The 17,854-nt window shown below is 37.1% G+C and overlaps 1 protein-coding gene across 2 annotated transcripts in view; it reads left to right on the top strand.

Annotated features, from left to right (window-relative positions):
* lrrk1 (leucine-rich repeat kinase 1) overlaps nt 1-17,854 on the top strand; it is a 156,323-nt gene that overhangs the window by 1,333 nt on the left and 137,136 nt on the right. Inside the window, exons 2-3 of one of the 2 annotated variants that reach the window (XM_067444785.1) lie at nt 708-888; nt 10,179-10,345. In XM_067444785.1, coding sequence (XP_067300886.1) covers nt 816-888; nt 10,179-10,345 — 240 coding nt within the window. In that variant the 5' untranslated portion in view covers nt 708-815. Of the gene's footprint in view, nt 1-707; nt 889-4,944; nt 5,409-10,178; nt 10,346-17,854 lie in introns of those variants that run through there. The other variant, XM_067444791.1, reaches the window with a different exon arrangement.

The following is a 17,854-nucleotide window of genomic DNA, read 5'->3' as shown; positions in this document are numbered from 1 at the left end:
AATTCAATGTAGCCTACTGTAACTCGCTAAAGAAAGCTTGTTTTGTTTGTAACCAAATGACCAATGACCTCAAGCCAAGGAAAAATGAGTCACGTCTTTAGCTGGCACTACGCTACAGCTCTGAAAAGGGTTCTGCTAGATACATCTGTTCCTTGTGGTGGATTGTAGACTTCTAGAATCATTGTTTAAATGGACACTTGGTAGCCTATATGAATCAGCTGACGTCTAGCTCTTACAATCGAAAGCAAGACACCAGCAGACTTCCTTTAGTTTGGACTTCTATAAAAAGATGGCAGTGTCGTATGCTCAAGGAACTAAATGAGAATGTGCCAGATGCCACTGGTATTGTTCCCTTTCTGTATTTTTTAATATTCAAATCATTGTAAAACTCCACTTTGCTTTCATAATTAGACCTATTTCCAAAAGAAACACAATTGAACTTAAAAAGTAAAGGCACATAAAGACAACGTTTTGCTTTTAAACAACCAGCACCAATGAATAACACCAGTAATGTGTTTTAAAACGTAATTTGGTTTATTTGTTGTTTATATTTTTCTTGCTGCTATTATTGTTTATCTTTAATGAAACAATGCAGTGAATATTCTAAAATTATATATATATTCTTTTGCAGTCTACATGATGTTGACTTATTCCTTTTCACTTGTCTATGAGTTTAACTTTAAAGTATCTCTTATTTTGTTTTTAAGACAAGCAAATGGATGGAAGTCTCCCAATCTGTTCCTCAAGGGGCATTTCACATATCTTCAGTTAATGATGACATCCTTTAAATGAAACAGCAGCTTTTAGCGTGAAATATGTCATCGTACTGGAACGTCAGAGCGACTGCAGATCCAGGCGGCAACACGAGCGGCATGGAGGGACAAGCTGGTAAGAAACCTTTCCACATTCAACAGGGTCCAAAATGTATCAAAACTCACACAGTTGTTTGTAAGTTTATTTGTTTGTGTATTATTTTTAAAATAATTAACAAATTATATAAATTATTTTTTAAATTACTATTATAAAATATTACATTGATTTATATAAATAAAATAAAATAAAATAAAAAAAATAAGATAAATAAAATTTAATATTTATTAATTAAACATATATATATATATATATATATATATATATATATATATATATATATATATATATATATAATATGTTTAATTAATAAATATTAAATTTTATTTAAAAATTATTATAAATTGCTTTCTTTAATCATTATTTATTCATTTATTTATTCATTTGTTGTTTTTCCCTGGAAATTTGCCCATTGGCAGTTGGTGAGTGTCCATTTTAGACCCTGTCTATTGATCTACTTGCAAAACAATATTATATTTTGAAGATCTCCAGAACATCACTTTAAAGCTACACTGTGTGATATTTTCCCCCATCTAGCGGTGTAAAGGTATATGACCATCCAGTGAATATTAGTTTCTGTTCCTCTCAATTCCGATTTCGTTTTAACTCCTACGGTGGCCGATTTAGTCCAAGATTAAGGGTGTACTCACACTAGGCACGGTTGCCATGAACCGGGCCAGAGTACGATTGTCCCCCCTCCCCACTCCCCCTCTGGCCTGCACTCACATAGGGTTTCAGCATTCGTGCCGGAGCGCGCTTACGTCATTATGGTGCGACGGTTTTGGGTTTCAGCATTCGTGCCGGAGCACGCTTACGTCATTATGGTGCGACGGTTTCGGGATAAACGGGAAGAGCGGCGCTCTCTGAACAACTCTCTGAGTCCATTGCTGCTTTGTGGATAATTTTGTGTCGTTTGATCCACAGTGGTCCACAGCCCTCTCACAGCCTGTTGTTAAACAGATGTGTCGCCTTAGTAGCGCGAAAATTTTCACGTAATCGTGCTGCTCGAATGAGGAGGTTTGCAAGGTACCAGCTGAAGTGCAGCAAGGACTTTGCAGCTTTGATTACGGACTCCAGCACGGTTAGCGCTCCCATTGCATGTGAACCGCGCCCGAGTCCAACTGAACCGTGCTCTGGCCCACCTCTTCCAAGCGGGCCAGGGCCGGCTAATCGAGCCGCGCCCGGGCACGGTTCGGAGCACTCACACTAGTCAAACGAACCGCGCTTTGGTGGTCAAACGCACTCGGGCACGGTTCAAACTGACTAGTGTGAGTACACCCTAACATGGCTTCCAGTTCGTCAGATAAACTTCCTCATTGTTTTACAACAATGGTAGCAATGCTGGCAGTTAGTTGATTCATTCCATTTTTTATATAGCACTATGAAGGGTAATATTTTCCTCTGAGAGTTTTAGTATGTGAGAGTTTGTGTTTATTGTGAGAGTTTAATATAGAGTGATATAAATTCAGCCTTGTGTACCATGTAAGAAGCAACGCATATTCTAAAAGATTTGTTCCTTTTTAATTGTAAATTTCACCCCTCTGAAACCTGATACAACATCTGTAGTGCAGTTCTGGTTCGAGGAACTTCACAGTCTGAAAAGTATATATAGAAATATGAACTGAAACTAAGCCGTTCTTCAGATAGGTGTTTGTAACAGTGCACATCATTTCCACTCATATATACTCAAGTTGCAATGTGCCATTTGGGCGTATGCTTTTGCGACATACAGTATTTGCGTTCAACTCTCCATTCAAATCTAGATACTGTATAATATGTATATTATATAACCCTTCCCTCTTGCAGCAACATCTTTTCTCTGATGACGCAATGATAAATTAATGATAAATAAATTGTATATTAGGATATTTATTTATGGTGAATGTGGAAAATAGTCTTAATAAAGAATTAATACTACATACTAAGGCAATTATGGCACTCTGTTTTGACTATTGACTATTTTTCAGATTAACCATAAATACGTAAATATCCTTATATATAATTTATTTATAATTTATCATATATATTGTGCATATTTTTATTTTTATTAGTTTTGGTTTTTTTTACATGTTTTGTGATCAGTACCTGGTTTCCTCTATACATGACAGTTGGAACTGAGGTCCATCAAACTAGAGAATCTTGTTTCTCAAAGTCTGAGAGAGTCCTTTAGGTGCTTTTGTTTTTTGAAATTTCCAAGTGGACCTTAAGCCCCGTTTTCACCAAAATTGTATACCTGGAACAATTTGTACCAGGAACACGTCATGTAAGGATGCACACTTAAAAGTAATCGGTCAGGTCGTTTACATGGTGAAAAATAGACTGTAAAAAAATGTATAACGAGTATGGAAGAGATTCAAGCTGTGCTGCTTTTGCTGGTTATGTATAGGTTTACTAAAGAGGTAATTAACAACGGCAGAAAAGAGCAGCATATTCAAAAAGCTTGTAAAGCTAGATTTAAAATGACAATGTATATCATTATCAGCTATTACGGACATTGAACGTGAGATGGCTGAGACGAACGCGCGCCATCAGAAAGGGAGCAAGACTGATATTTACTGAACGCAGAACGAACCTCGCAAAAGACTTTTAAAAATACCGGTTGAAATAAAATGCTGTGTGAGCTCAACCAATCAGCATGTTCATCGTCCAAGTCCCGCCCTCGAAAGTTCCTGAACTTTGAAAAAGTACTACCTCGCGAGCAGGGCCGTTTGGAGGGGGAAATATTTACCCAGAACTTCATTTAGACCCTGGTTCCTGCGGTCAAAACACACCGAGTACCACCCCAAAGTTCCTGGTTCCTGGGTAAAGTTCCTGCGGTGGAAACGCGGCTTTAATGTGTCTTCTGTGGAGAAGCTTGCGTCTGGACATTTTTCCATAAAGCCCAGTTCAGTGGAGTGTTGTAGTGATGTTTGTCCTTGTGTAAGTTTTTCCCATCTCCATATATAATCCAGGAGCTCAACTAGAGTGACCATTAGCTTCTTGGTCACCACTCTAACCAAGGTTCTAAACATCTTCCATTAAGGATTAAGGAGGCTACATGCCTCCATGAAGCTTCAATACAGCATATACAGTCTCTTGATACAATCCTTTCACTGAGCTCTATGGGCAGTTCTTTTGACCGCATGTCAAATTATGAACTGAAACTAAGCCGTTCTTCAGATAGGCGTTTGTAACAGTGCACATAATTTCCTCTCACATATACTCAAGTTGCAAAGTGCCATTTGGCCGTATGATTGCATTTGATTTGCGACATACAGTATTGCGTTCAACTCTCACTCTCCATTCAAATCTAGATACTGTCTAATATGTATATAACCCTTTCCTCTTGCAGCAGCATCTTTTCTCTGATGACGCAATGATAAATTAAGTGTATTAATTAAGGATATTTATTCATGGTGAATGTGGAAAATAGTCTTAATAAAGAATAAATACTACATACTAAGGCAATTATGGAACTCTGTTTTGACTATTGACTATGTTTCATATTCACCATAAATACGTAAATATCCTAATATATAATTTATTTATAATTGATCATATATATTTTGCATATTTTTATTTTTATTCATTTTGGTTTCTTAGCCAAACAGCTTTTTGCTCTGATATTCATTTTCAGGTGTTAGACATTTTATTGAGAGGCATGCGCCTTTCCAAATCATTACCCATTCAATTAAATTTGCCACAGATTTATTTTAAAGTGTAGTAACATCAAGCGAAACGGAAAGAATACAATGTAATAAGTTGTTTTATTTATTATTAATACATTTTGAAAATTTGTTTTTTTTTTTGCTTTGTTGTTATGGTGTATGGATTGTAGATTAATGTGAAAAAAGTAATTTAAAGTAGTTTAACATAAGGCAGCCACATAACAAAATGTGAAGAGGTATGAATACCATCGCAGGCTCTGTATATCATTTCTGGGTTTCACTACGTTGCATTTTGTAGGAAAACAGATGAAGCAAGCATCCCGCGAAAAACAGTCAATATTCCCCCAGAGGTGAAATCTCATGCCGTACGTAGGTGTTGGGTTTCCTTTTTCCCGCCGGCTCAGCATCAGCAACACTGTTGCCATTAGCAACAGTGACTTCCAGTGCATCCATCGGTGTGTGTTAGAGCGGCGTGGCTCATGGCTGAGTCCCGTCACGTATCTGTGTGTGATTGAGTGTGTCGTCTGAGCAGCGCTGGTCCTGTGTGACAGTAACACATGCAGCAGAAAGAGGCCAGTGTGCTAATCTGGCTTACCGCGGCTTGAGCTAGCTGCAAATGCAATCTGAGGTCCTCTTGGGAGGGACAGAGACACAGCAGCAGGCCAGGGAGGGTTGGGTTTCACTCTTTAATGTGTTTGCAGTGTAAGATAACCTTGCCATTAAAGACGGCACAGAGGGAGGAGACCGGAGTCTTGTTCTGTGAAGCATCTTTCTGCTCTATAGGCACAGAGTCAGCTTTAAGCTCACAGGTACTGGACGTACATCAAGCTTGTGGATATCTGACGGACAGTAATGAGATAATTGCTGGATAGATACGTGCAGAATGATAAGGTATGTGGAGCTGACAGAGCGCTCGGCGTATTTGCATTGTGGATGTCTTGGGTTTTTTTCAAAGCGTTTCAGGTCTGTGTTCATAGTGGGAATTGGGTTTAAGAAGTGATAGTGTGGTGAACCTTTCATTGACTCTTTAACTTTATACTTTCATATTCAGTCATCGAATTCTCTTAGAGATTGTATTTTAACAAGAACAGTCTTTTTTTGTTGTTGTCTCTCTTATCATACTCAGACTTTCTTTTCTTTGTCTGGTTTATCATATTGGTTTGAATGGTTATAATAAATTGTGCTTGTCTTAGTAGAAGCTGGTAGTCTTAAACTTAGCGGCAGCAAGCTTTAAATATTTTCTATAGTTTAAGGGGATGAAGAGGTGATGTAATTATCCAGAAAGTGATTAAAATGTAACATTTAGAGGACTTTGATCTAATCAGCTGATGTTGAGTAAGTGTTAGCACATTTAATTTATATAGTAATGGATATTTAAAGGGATAGTTCACCCAAAAAAGTAAATTCTATCATAAATCACTCGGCCTCATCTCGTTCCAAACCTGCAAGACTTTCGTTCATCTTAAGAAGGGCTCAGACTAGAGGAGTTTTTAAATCCTAACGGATAATGAAATCTGGTGGTATCACTCACATAATGAGAATCGTAACAGATTTTTTTCCCTTTCAAATCTCAAACACGCACACACTACAAGATCTTAACATTTTTGCGAATCGCACACTATTAGATATTGTTATTATCATGCCAGGACGAGCACCTCACGTGATCTTATGGGGAAGGGGATGTAAACGTGTACGTAACAGATCGTAATGTCTCAACAGGTAATGTTTACATTTTGCTATTAGCTTTCTATGCTCAACAAGGCATTCAAAACCAAGGGGATTTCTCCTCAGCTCTTCTCTTTGTCTGTATGGTTGCGTCATGTTTTTGAAAAGTTCAATGGACCCGTACGCAGCAGCTTTCGGTCGCAATTACAAAATTGCTCTCGTTCACTTCTCTCATTGGCTATTGTGAAAGAACTGATGTAATCATCCCGATTTTAAAATCTTAAATATCAAATATTTTTGATATGATCAGGGCTTTGCTGATTTGTGTGAAAGCAGATCGGGAGGTTCAAGATTCGATCTATAAACGCCTCACATTACCAGATAATCTTTGCTGAACATCGGAAACCGACCGAGGTCCTCGACAAGATTTTTTCTCTGTAGGGGAAAAACGGCCTTAAACTCCTGTAGTGTGAGGCCGGCTTTAGGAACACAAAGGAAGATATTTTTTAATGAAATCGATGAGCTTTCTGTCCCTCCATTGACAGCCTACTCAACTAACACTTTCAAGCCTCCAAAAATGTAGTAAAGACAATCACTAGCGTAATCCATGTGACTCCAGAGTTTTATGAAGTGGTGAGTGCTTTGCAACATATTTTGCCACTTTATTCACAAAATATTAATCTCCAACGTCCGCTTACACAACAACGTCGGCTCTTGCATCAACACAACACGCATATATATTGTAATGGTCTCGTGAACATGTTTTGAAGATTCATATTTTGTAATTAAAGTGGTAAATTATGTGTAGATTTTTTTCACACAGACAAAGATTTTAGATAAAGTTCAGATTTTATAAAAAATATTTTGACTAAATTAGGTATTTTATGTAGCGCAATTCGTATGTACTGCCGTACACCCAAAGTGCTTTACAATCATGTCAGTGGTTTCTCTTCAACCACCACCAGTGTGCAGCATCCACTTTGTTAGGGATTATTAGGGGGCCATGACTGATAAAGGCCAATGGAGGGAACGGGGCCAGGACACTGTGGTTTCACCTTTACTCTTACGACAAGTGCTGTGGGATTATTTTTAATGACCACAGAACGTCAGGATCTTGGTTTTTATCTATCTATCTATCTATCTATCTATCTATCTATCTATCTATCTATCTATCTATCTATCTATCTATCTATCTATCTATCTATCTATCTATCTGTCTGTCTGTCTGTCTGTCTGTCTGTCTGTCTGTCTGTCTGTCTGTCTGTCTGTCTGTCTGTCTGTCTGTCTATCTGTCTGTCTTTATCTATTTATCTCTGTCGTAATTAAAATAATAATAAATCTAAATATTAAAAGAAATATTCCACACAAAATAAAAAAATTAAACTTCCACAAAAATGTATTAATATTTATCTGTATTGAAATATAAGTGTTTTCTTAGTCTACAGTTCTTCCACTTTGTCCACTTTGTGATGTGTTTTTGTGTGAGGATATGTGATGTGAAACAAGTTGTTCATTTTCATTTACAGTCATTGATTTGAGGTGACACAAGTGAATTTGGAGATGCATCTTTCCTTTACATAAGGAGTATCTTAAATTCCTTAAAATCTGTTTAGGTTGAAAAAGCTTTTGTTTCTCCACCAGGTTGATTTGGTCTGGGCTGGAAGTGAGCTGAGACTGTATTGATGCAGGCTGGATTTGTTCTAATGGTTACCCTCCCTCAGGCTTTCTCCAGCCTCTCATCAGAAAAAATGTTTTCAATTATTCATATGAGTCTCTTCTATTAAAGCACACAGCCATACCGGCACTTACCCGCAGGTCCGGCTTCTTTACATCAAAGCAGACCTGATGTTAATGGAGCAGCATCTGCCGATGGCCACATTTGCCAGATAAATGTTAAAGGGCTCGATGGAGTAATGTGAATAATAGGAGGGAGTGACTGATTTGACCTTCACTGCCCTCTTGGATTGATATCATAAAACTCCCGTTTACTGTAGTCTGGCCACTGATATACCTAGAGCAAATCCATCTCATGGCGTACCCTTTGAATAATAAAATAGATTATTAAAGGTGTAGTTTCCTTCAAAATAAGTCTGACTGCCTATCTATCTATCTATCTATCTATCTATCTATCTATCTATCTATCTATCTATCTATCTATCTATCTATCTATCTATCTATCTATCTATCTATCTATCTATCTATCTGTCCATCTGTCCATCTGTCCATCTATCCATCTATCCGTCTGTCTGTCTGTCTGTCTGTCTGTCTGTCTGTCTGTCTGTCGCTCTATCTATCCATCTATCAATCACTGTCTGTCGTTCTGTCTGTCTGTCTGTCTGTCTGTCTGTCTGTCTGTCTGTCTGTCTGTGTTCGGTCGTTCTGTTTGTCAAGAGTTTGTTTGGTCGGCTTTCCTGTCTGTTGCTCTATCTATCTATCACTGTCTGTTGCTCTATCTATCTATCACTGTCTGTCGCTCTATCTATCTATCACTCTGTCGTTCTGTCTGTCTGTCTGTGTTCGGTCATTCTGTTTGTCAAGAGTTTGTTTGGTCGGCTGTCCTGTCTGTTGCTCTATCTATCTATCACTGTCTGTTGTTCTGTCTATCTGTCTGTGTTCGGTAGTTCTGTTTGTCAAGAGTTTGTTTGGTCCCCTGTCCTGTCTGTCGCTCTATCTGTCTATCTGTCTGTCTGTCTGTCTGTCTGTCTGTCTGTCTATCTATGTCTATCACTGTCTGTCTGTCTGTCTGTCTGTCTGTCTGTCTGTCTGTCTGTCTATCTATCTATCTATGTCTATCACTGTCTGTCATTCTGTCTGTCTGTCTGTGTTCGATCGCTCTGTTTGTCAAGTTTCTTTGGTCGGCTGTCCTGTCTGTCGCTCTATCTATCTATCACTGTCTGTCGCTCTATCTATCTATCACTGTCTGTCGTTCTGTCTGTCTGTCTGTGTTCGGTCGTTCTGTTTGTCAAGAGTTTGTTTGGTTGGCTGTCCTGTCTGTTCAATCTATCACTGTCTGTCGTTCTGTCTGTCGATCTGTCTGTCTGTGTTCGGTCGTTCTGTTTGTCAAGAGTTTGTTTGGTTGGCTGTCCTGTCTGTTCTATCTATCACTGTCTGTCGTTCTGTCTGTTGATCTGTCTGTCTGTGTTCGGTTGTTCTGTTTGTCAAGAGTTTGTTTGGTTGGTTGTCCTGTCTGTTCTATCTATCTATCTATCTATCTATCTATCTATCTATCTATCTATCTATCTATCTATCTATCTATCTATCTATCTATCTATCTATCTATCTATCTATCTATCTATCTATCTATCTATCTATCTATCTATCTATCTGTCTCTCTAACTCTATGTCTATCTATCATACTATCTATCAATTTTAAATGGTCTTGCAGTGTGATGAATACATTTTTCGAAGTAAAAATATTTAATTTAACTAATAATTAAAGGTGACAAACCTGCATGCATTATAATTACAAAAGAATTATCAAAATTCCATTTAATTAAAATAGCTTTAGATAGTTTTTAGCTTGTTACACCACAGAGCATTTAACTTTCCAAAAATATTTAATGCAAACAACCAACATGCATGGCTTTTTGACTAAGTTTGTCTTGTGTCCAAATTGTTGCTTTTGTTGTTTGCTAATAGATATGTTTGGATCTGCAGTGGTTAATTTTGTTTGCACGCATGTAATATGCATATGTACTCATGAGCATCACTATCTATTCAGTAGCTCCTTATCTTCTCTCGCCCGGAGTAGGTGCTCTTTACATCAAAGGTGAATGTGGGAAAAACATATCTCCGCAAATACACCCTCAGCAGTCCGGGGGGAAAGGCATGTGAATTCTTTATGAGGCTGACCTGATTCCCGGCTGCTCCCTCTCCTTCTGTATCTGGGGCTCATTTCCCATCGCGTCATCTTTGCTTTAGCATGAGCGTGTGCTAAGATTCCTTCTCTTTTACTGAGGATATTGTTTGTTTGTGGTGGCTATGCCCCAATCGCAGGCGTTCCGGGGATGGGAGCCAAGCAGTCAACGGTTGGCAGCACTCCCTTGAGTCAGTCGCCCACTCTGAAGAACATCCAAGAGGCCTACACGGATGGAGAGGACCAGAGGGCACGCGAGCTAATCCGTCTTTCCTGCGAGAATAACAGCGGAGAGGGACCAGATGGGGTAAGTTTGATCGTTTTCTCACTTTGTGCTATTACATTTTACTGAAAAATTATGTAAACACCGAAGGGAAGCTGGTACATTGTGCAGTTCACCTGCTGAAGGACCAGCATATGTTGTGCTTTGGAAGCTGCTACACTAACCAATATTCAGGGCTACATTTAACTTTTGTATATTTGGATTATACCGTTTTAACACAAACTATTTAATAAACTCAATGCAATGTATATTTGTCAGACATACATAAATTAAGCTAAGAAACGGGTATGATTTCTGTTATAGTACTAATAAACTGAATGTGTTTTAAATGCAAAATATCCAGGTTTATCAATAAATCCATCTTTTTAAATAGATCATACATTTAAACTAATTGAATACCGTATTGCTTGTTTCACAGCAAGCCATAATGTAACAATGTTCATACTTTTTAACTGTTATAATTGATTTCACAATGAACAGATTTGTGAACATATGATTATTAAAATAAAAAATAAAACAGATGCAGATAGTTTATAAACTATGACATGATTTTTTGAGAGCATAAATTAGTTTCTTACCCATTTCATGTATGACAGAAAAAAATAAGCATTACAGTAAGTAATTTATGTTAAAACTCAAGCATTGTTTTCTGCATGGAAATAGCCAAAGAAGCTGGCAAACAAGCAAACTTGTAATTCATGCAATACCAAAAAACGACATGCTAATGCCAAACTCCATTTAAATCAATTTAAAAAAGAGCTATTTATTGTACAGAGTTGCTGTGTATGTCTAAGTTGAAATGCATTACCAGTAGCACAACTGACGTTTTAGGTTTACATTGCAAGTAAATTGTCATAAAATCAACTTACAATTTACTCATTACAAGGACATATATGTGCAGCAAACTGGGGTTGCTCGTAAAACTCACCGCTGTGATGCTCGGTTGTTGTGGGTGGTTGGTAGGGGTGCTTTATTGTAAACAAATGAAAATTGATTTCTGAGTGCTTAGAAAAGCAAAAACATATTCTCTACAAGTTCCTTAAGCTTGGACAGTAGAGAGCGTGAAGTCATCAAGGGTTTGATTCCCAGGCAACGCAATGCACGTTACTTTGGATAAAAGCATCGGCATCAATGTAAATGTAAATATTAAAATGCTAATGTCATGTGTTTGATTCCTAGGAATGCAGTAACTGAAATAAACATGAATGCAAGGCCAGTTGTTTTGGATAAAAGCATCTGCTAAATGCAAATTGCATGATTTGACATATCAGTCTGGAGCAGAAAAAATGCACGATGATGAGTTAAATGCCAAAAGTTTAATGCTGAGGATTAGAGTGTTTTTCAAATTAATAAAGTTAAATATGATCTAATGTCCAGTATCTGGCTTGGCTTAGCTTAAGACTGTGTTAGCTTTTCTAATCTGCGTGTGAAACCCTTGATACTTTGTACATACACACAATATAGTACTAAAAGAAAAGAGCCTGTTAACAAGCATTACACATCACGGCTTTTTTCACACTTGCTTCTCAGTTTTCTCCTCAATGTGGGAAAAATGAATGCACACATTATGTTTTCAAAACAGTAGAAATATGATAACCACAGGCCAAAGACCTCCTACTCAAAACACTATAATGGCATGTGTTTACAGTGCATTTCTGATTGTATACTGATGAGTTTTTAACATGTTAAAACATGTTTTGTCCTGTAAATCTGCTCTAGTCTTTGGTTTGGGCGTAACAATGAAACTAAAATAATGTTATGAAAAGCGGCCAAAAATCTCACCATTTGGATTTTGAAGTAGAAGTACAGGTGAAGTGTACAGTTTTTTTAAGTTACAATACTTCCTCCTGTCAGCTTAATATGCAGAAATAACTGTAAGTAAATCTTTTGCATGTTGATTTCCCCTAAATATGTAAATAATAAAACTGATACTGTTTATGCCACGTTTGTTTGTTTTTATGGTTAGCAGCTGCCTAGAAATCATTGAGGACACCTGAACAACAACCTTCTTAGCAATCAATTGGAGCGCATTTGCAGATTTTTTTGCAGTACCACAGTCAAAAGTTGTTGGAATTTATCTAAATTCACCCTATTCCTATATTTAAACATGAAATGAAAAGGCACATTTTATTAATTTATTTATTTTTTGGCATGCATGTTAACCGATGAGTGCATTCACAAAGGGTGTGTGTGTGTGTTGAACAGAAGTGATGCACGAGCAGCAGTAAAGCAGGGGTTTTTGCAACAAGTGTAATTTTGCTATGCTTCTCACGCTCAAAGTGAAAGCACTTTTGATAAACAAAATAAATACGATTTCACATATTTCATGTCTAGTGTGCTTTACCAAGACCAGAGAATGTCAGTAAAGTAAATGAAGAATCCAAAATATTTATAGAACTTGTAACCATTTCAACTTTCTTTTAATTATTCAGTTTGGTTGAAAGTATGGTGTATTATAAAAAACTAAGCTCAACAGCCAAAGAACCTGAGAGTGTGTTTTTTTTTAATTATTTTTTATCCACAGTTTGATCGGAGCTGTTTCCTTGGTTGCGTTTTGTTGTTTACCATTTACATGGAAATGTTGTACACACCCATGTTAACAAACTTTCAAGACTATCAAGTTTGCAAAATCACCAACTTCTAAAAATTCTCACTTATATAAAGCTTTGGAGCCGCTGCTGGGACGCTGTACAAATGTGAACTCTCGCACGTCTGCATCTGCAGTGATGGTGTAGTTAAATAATTTGCAATAATATTTCACAATATTACTGTTTCTACTGTATTTAAAAAAAAAATGCAGCCTGCATGAGCATAAGAGACTTCTGTAAAAAACATTTTTAAAAACTCTTCCCTAAAACTCTTAAGGAAATATTGTTTGTTTTTTGTTTATTTTAGATGCCCTTTTGTTACACATATTTAGGCATTGCTTACAGTATTGTTTATTTAGTTTGTTTCGTAGAAATGCTTTACTGTCTGGTAAGAGATGTACAATAATTGTTAATTATGTATCCGTGTACTATGGATACATAATTAACTATAATAAAAGACTGATGACTTGATTGCCCCTTACACTGATACATCAGTAGGCTACCCCAGTGCCTAGAAGCCCAGCCCGGTTAGCAGACTATTGCGTGTGAAGATGTTGGAGGTTGAAATGTATAGCTTTTTCTCACATCACTTGATATAATTAAATAATTTGATGGCAGATCCAGAAAAGGTTCAAATTACAATCACCAGGGATAATTCAGATTTAGCCGTTGTAAAATGCAAAAAACTTTGCACTTTGGAGTGGCAACAAAAAAAGAGACTGCAACTGAGTTTAAGAAGAATGTGTACACTTTATCCATGTTAAAAGGATAAAAAGGGCTTTTGAAAGGTGGCGTGAAGGTTTTTTTCTCCTGGATAGGTAATGTTAAGACATTTCAATGATTCAATTATGTAAAAGTAGCACACTTGTTCGCTTATTTCATAGAGTTACGGAGCGTTCTTTTTTGTGCCCTAATACACAATGTTGTCACACAATGCTAATGTTGTTAACGTTAACAATTTGAAAACAAAGTATAATTTGCACGGTTTGATGTGATATGATAAGCGATCATTAGATTTAAGCATCATAATTTATTGCAATGCGTTTCCTCCCTAAGTTGGTCAAAACAAAAGTGCTTGTTAGCTACTTAATAGTTCAGATTACATTTTGCGGTGAACATTCTTATGTTGGTCAATCATACTTTCAAACAGTAGAATCTGTGATTTCGAATGACAGTAAATCCACACCGGCTCGGTGACTGAGCCCTTCTCCTGGCAGCCGCGCGTTCTCCTCAAAACATTGGATTCTTCCGCGCTGTGCCGTGCCGAGGCACAATTCACATAAAGTTGCAGATTTCAAAAAGAGATGGCAACAGAGGAAAAACTATGGACAGCAGCAAGCGCATACAATAGAGAAGTCTTGGTTATAATTGATTATGAATGCTTATAATTAAGACCAGACTTGACTTGCTTTACCTAACATGAGAATAATAAATAAGGTTGAAGGTTTAGATCAAAATACACATTTTGATTTAAGTTCAGATCAAAATACACACCGCAAAACAATGGTAATGTAATTTATGGTACTTTTTAAAATAAAAATAAAAAAATCAGCTAGATTGCATCTATGGTAATAGTCTGTGACTTAAACAAGAAGGGCAGAAAACATTAATTATAAGGTGTGTTTGTTTCTTAAAAGGCTTTGTTCACAGTAAGGTGATTACATTACAGCATGTGGTCCGTTATAGTGCGCAGCGATACTCGTCTGTAAATGATGTTACAGGTCTCTAATGAGGTCACGAGTGATTGATGGTGTGACTGTAATGGCTCCTAACCAGCCATCAGTTAACAAACTCTCATCTGATCCTCTGCTTCTGCCTCCACACTCATCACATTAGTCCCGTTCGATCACTGAATCGTTTTTTTATTGAGTGCAGTGGTCTCTGAGATGAGAAACTTGCGTATAATGTATTTCAACATTTCTCTGTTACCGTAAAACAATTGATCTATGCTCAGAACATGCTAACTATATACTCTATATGTTTAGTGCACACTACAGACTGTTTTTAAAAAATAGTATTTGAATCATTATCATATGATTTCATTGCCTTTTGTTGTTTAATTTAAATAGTGGTTATTTACCTTTACATTGATTAATTTAGAGGACAATAAAGCAACTTAGAAATGACAAAAAAGGTATTACACAAAATTGGAAATTTATAAAAAAAATAAGTCTCCAAGCGGGACTCGAACTCAGGTCTGTTGGCATGAGAGTCAGAAGCTCTAACAAGGAGGCTAAAGGCCGCAACCTCTAGCGTCAGTCGCGTCTCTTGAGATCAGAGGAGTGAGGCCTCCATTACACTTGCATAGTTTTCTTTTTTATCAAGCTTTAAATATAACTGCTCAATGGAATTTGAGAAATTAGCTGTGCAATATCTGTCTCTAAAGCTGTTTTAAAATGGTGTACATTGCATAAAGTGCTATATAAATAACTGACTTGAAGTGCTTGGAGTCCATTGCAATATCGGATATAGTCTTCTGCTCGGGTTTGTGCTGTTGGATACTGCATCTTCTGGGAATATATTCTCCATACAATTTGAATACCGTAGAAATAGCAGTAGAAATTGTATTGCACTTACTTTTAATCCCTCATTCAAAGACTCAGAGATCAGTGGGAAAAAAAAGGATTTTTTTTTATTTTTTATGTGTAGGCCACAGTAAGCCAATGACAGAATAAGGAAGTGTATACTAGCATTGAAGGGGTGATGAATTGAGAAATCAACTTTCCCTTGAGCTTTTGATATATAAAAGGTCATGGTAATATAAGAATATCCTATAAGTTTCAGAGCTGAAAACTTCCTTGTTAGTCAAAGAAAAGCTTTTATAACACCAGGATCAGAAAATGATGGTGAGCTTCATTCTTACGTCATAGCGCTACGAAACACCGCCTCTACAGCACGTCTAATCCAGTAGCCCCGCCCACCCACTCACGCAGCTAATTGGCTCGTGCTAGATAGCTAACAACAATAAACATGCCGAGGAAGATTAAGATATTGTGCTATTCCTGGTTGTGGAAGAACACATTCGCTGCATAAGCTTCCTTCTGATCCTAATATTAGGAATGTGTGGTTGAACTTTTTTTTTAATGAAGTTCCAGTTTGTGTGGGGAAGACATTTTCACTTCAGTTCACTGCGGAATCGTTTGTAAACAAATCTCAAATGCTTGATTTGGATCCGACAGGACTGGTGCAACACACTTATGTGAGTAAAATGTGTTTTTATATGTAACGTTATTGCATTGTCATAGATCATTTTGCTTATGTAGTACGTGTCTAACAGAAACATAACTTTAGCCTTGGCACATATGGGCCAGGGCTCGCAAAGCTTGGCAGGCCGATGAATCTCTATATTCCGTTCTTGATCTGTGCTGTTGTCTCTTTCGACTTGACATTTAATTGTGGGGACTGTGTAATATAAAAATAATAATCGCGGGTGGATGAGAAATAAATCATTGTGTTGTTTTTTTTGGATAAAGACATTTTCGAGCCCTGTGATCAAGAACATCATTCTGGTTGCCGCTTCTCCCTCAATCTCTCCTCTCCCTCATGTGAACTGAACGGGAAACGTAAGCTTATTAAATATGCAAATCTTATCTAATTCTAGCTGTGGGCGTTTACTTCCAAGTCTCCGGTGCGGCATGACTGTTTTAAAGACAGCTCATTATTTCCATTCACTCCACCTTCTCCCTTCTGGGCTCTTTCCAAAGCCACGCCCCCAAAATACATGAACGCGCCTCACCGACCAATCAGCTGGAAGACGCATTATTTACCTCAGACGAGCAGTGTGCATGTAGTCAAATCATGTCAAAATCACATGCAATAAAAAAATCTAACTTTATCAGTATGAATATAAACAGATACGATGTATTTTAGTACTCACTATTAAGCTAGAATACAGATACTGGTAGAGTTTAAAATATATTTTTGTTTGATTCGGTAATGAGCTAGTTATATGGCAAAGAACACGGGTAGCATTGATTTATGTTTTTCCAATAACATCAGTTATACTGTAATGAAGATGAATTTCGTGTAAGATTCATAACATATACAGTGTTTTGCATGTAAGAGTTTCCATGATGAAAGCATTGTTGATTAGTAGTCGCTAAAGCTAACTTAGTTCTAAAAAAAAGTTCCTGGATGCGGTGTATGAGCTTTTACACATGCATTTTGTTATCTAAAGTTAAATTTTGCGAAATTCAGCACGACAGCGATCAACTTGAGCTAAGCATATTAAGTATTTATCATCTCTACTAATGGCTAAGTGTATAATATTGTAACTTTATGCTAAGTAATGTTATGCTATATTAGGCAGCTTCATGTGCTCTTGATACATGCTTCATGAAAACATAAACCAAAAAAATGTATAATCAAAATGAAAGATTACCAGTCCAGCAGAAATACAGCCAGTACGGGTTGTTTTTCAGCACCTTAAGGTTCCTCAGTTCTGGTTGGAAAGCCACACCGATATTTACTCGCGTTTGCCTTTTCTCGTACTGTCTTCCTTTTTTGCATTGTTTGCCTTCGCTGACTGTTAAACCCTGCTCTGTGAATTTTGAATACTCTTTCTCTGCCATTATTTTGCCTAGGTTTCTTGCCTCTTGAACTGCTCAAATCAAATGAGCGCGCATGTGGGCAGATCCTGTAGCGAAAGCGGTGGTCGCCATGGTAGCGAGAGAGAGTGACAGTCTCCCATGCCAATCATTTTTTTGTCCCAATTGAAAATTATGAGCTGTGTTTATTACAGATTAAAAAGTCTAGAGTCACTCGATTTTTATACTCTCTTTTTCAGAGTACTTACATTTTAAGTATGTATTGACATATTGACATATAAAGAAGGTTTAAACAAATTTTGACAAAACTGTTAGATCATTTCTACCTACCCTACCTTTAAATACGCTACTGTATCTTTCCATAAGTTGGAGTGTGAATGAAATGAATACAGCAAGAA

Source organism: Pseudorasbora parva, chromosome 1 (genome assembly GCF_024679245.1).
Source record: "Pseudorasbora parva isolate DD20220531a chromosome 1, ASM2467924v1, whole genome shotgun sequence".
NCBI lineage: Eukaryota > Metazoa > Chordata > Actinopteri > Cypriniformes > Gobionidae > Pseudorasbora > Pseudorasbora parva.
The sequence above is the reverse complement of the archived record's forward strand: the minus strand, read 5'-3'. Positions and strand labels throughout refer to the sequence as shown.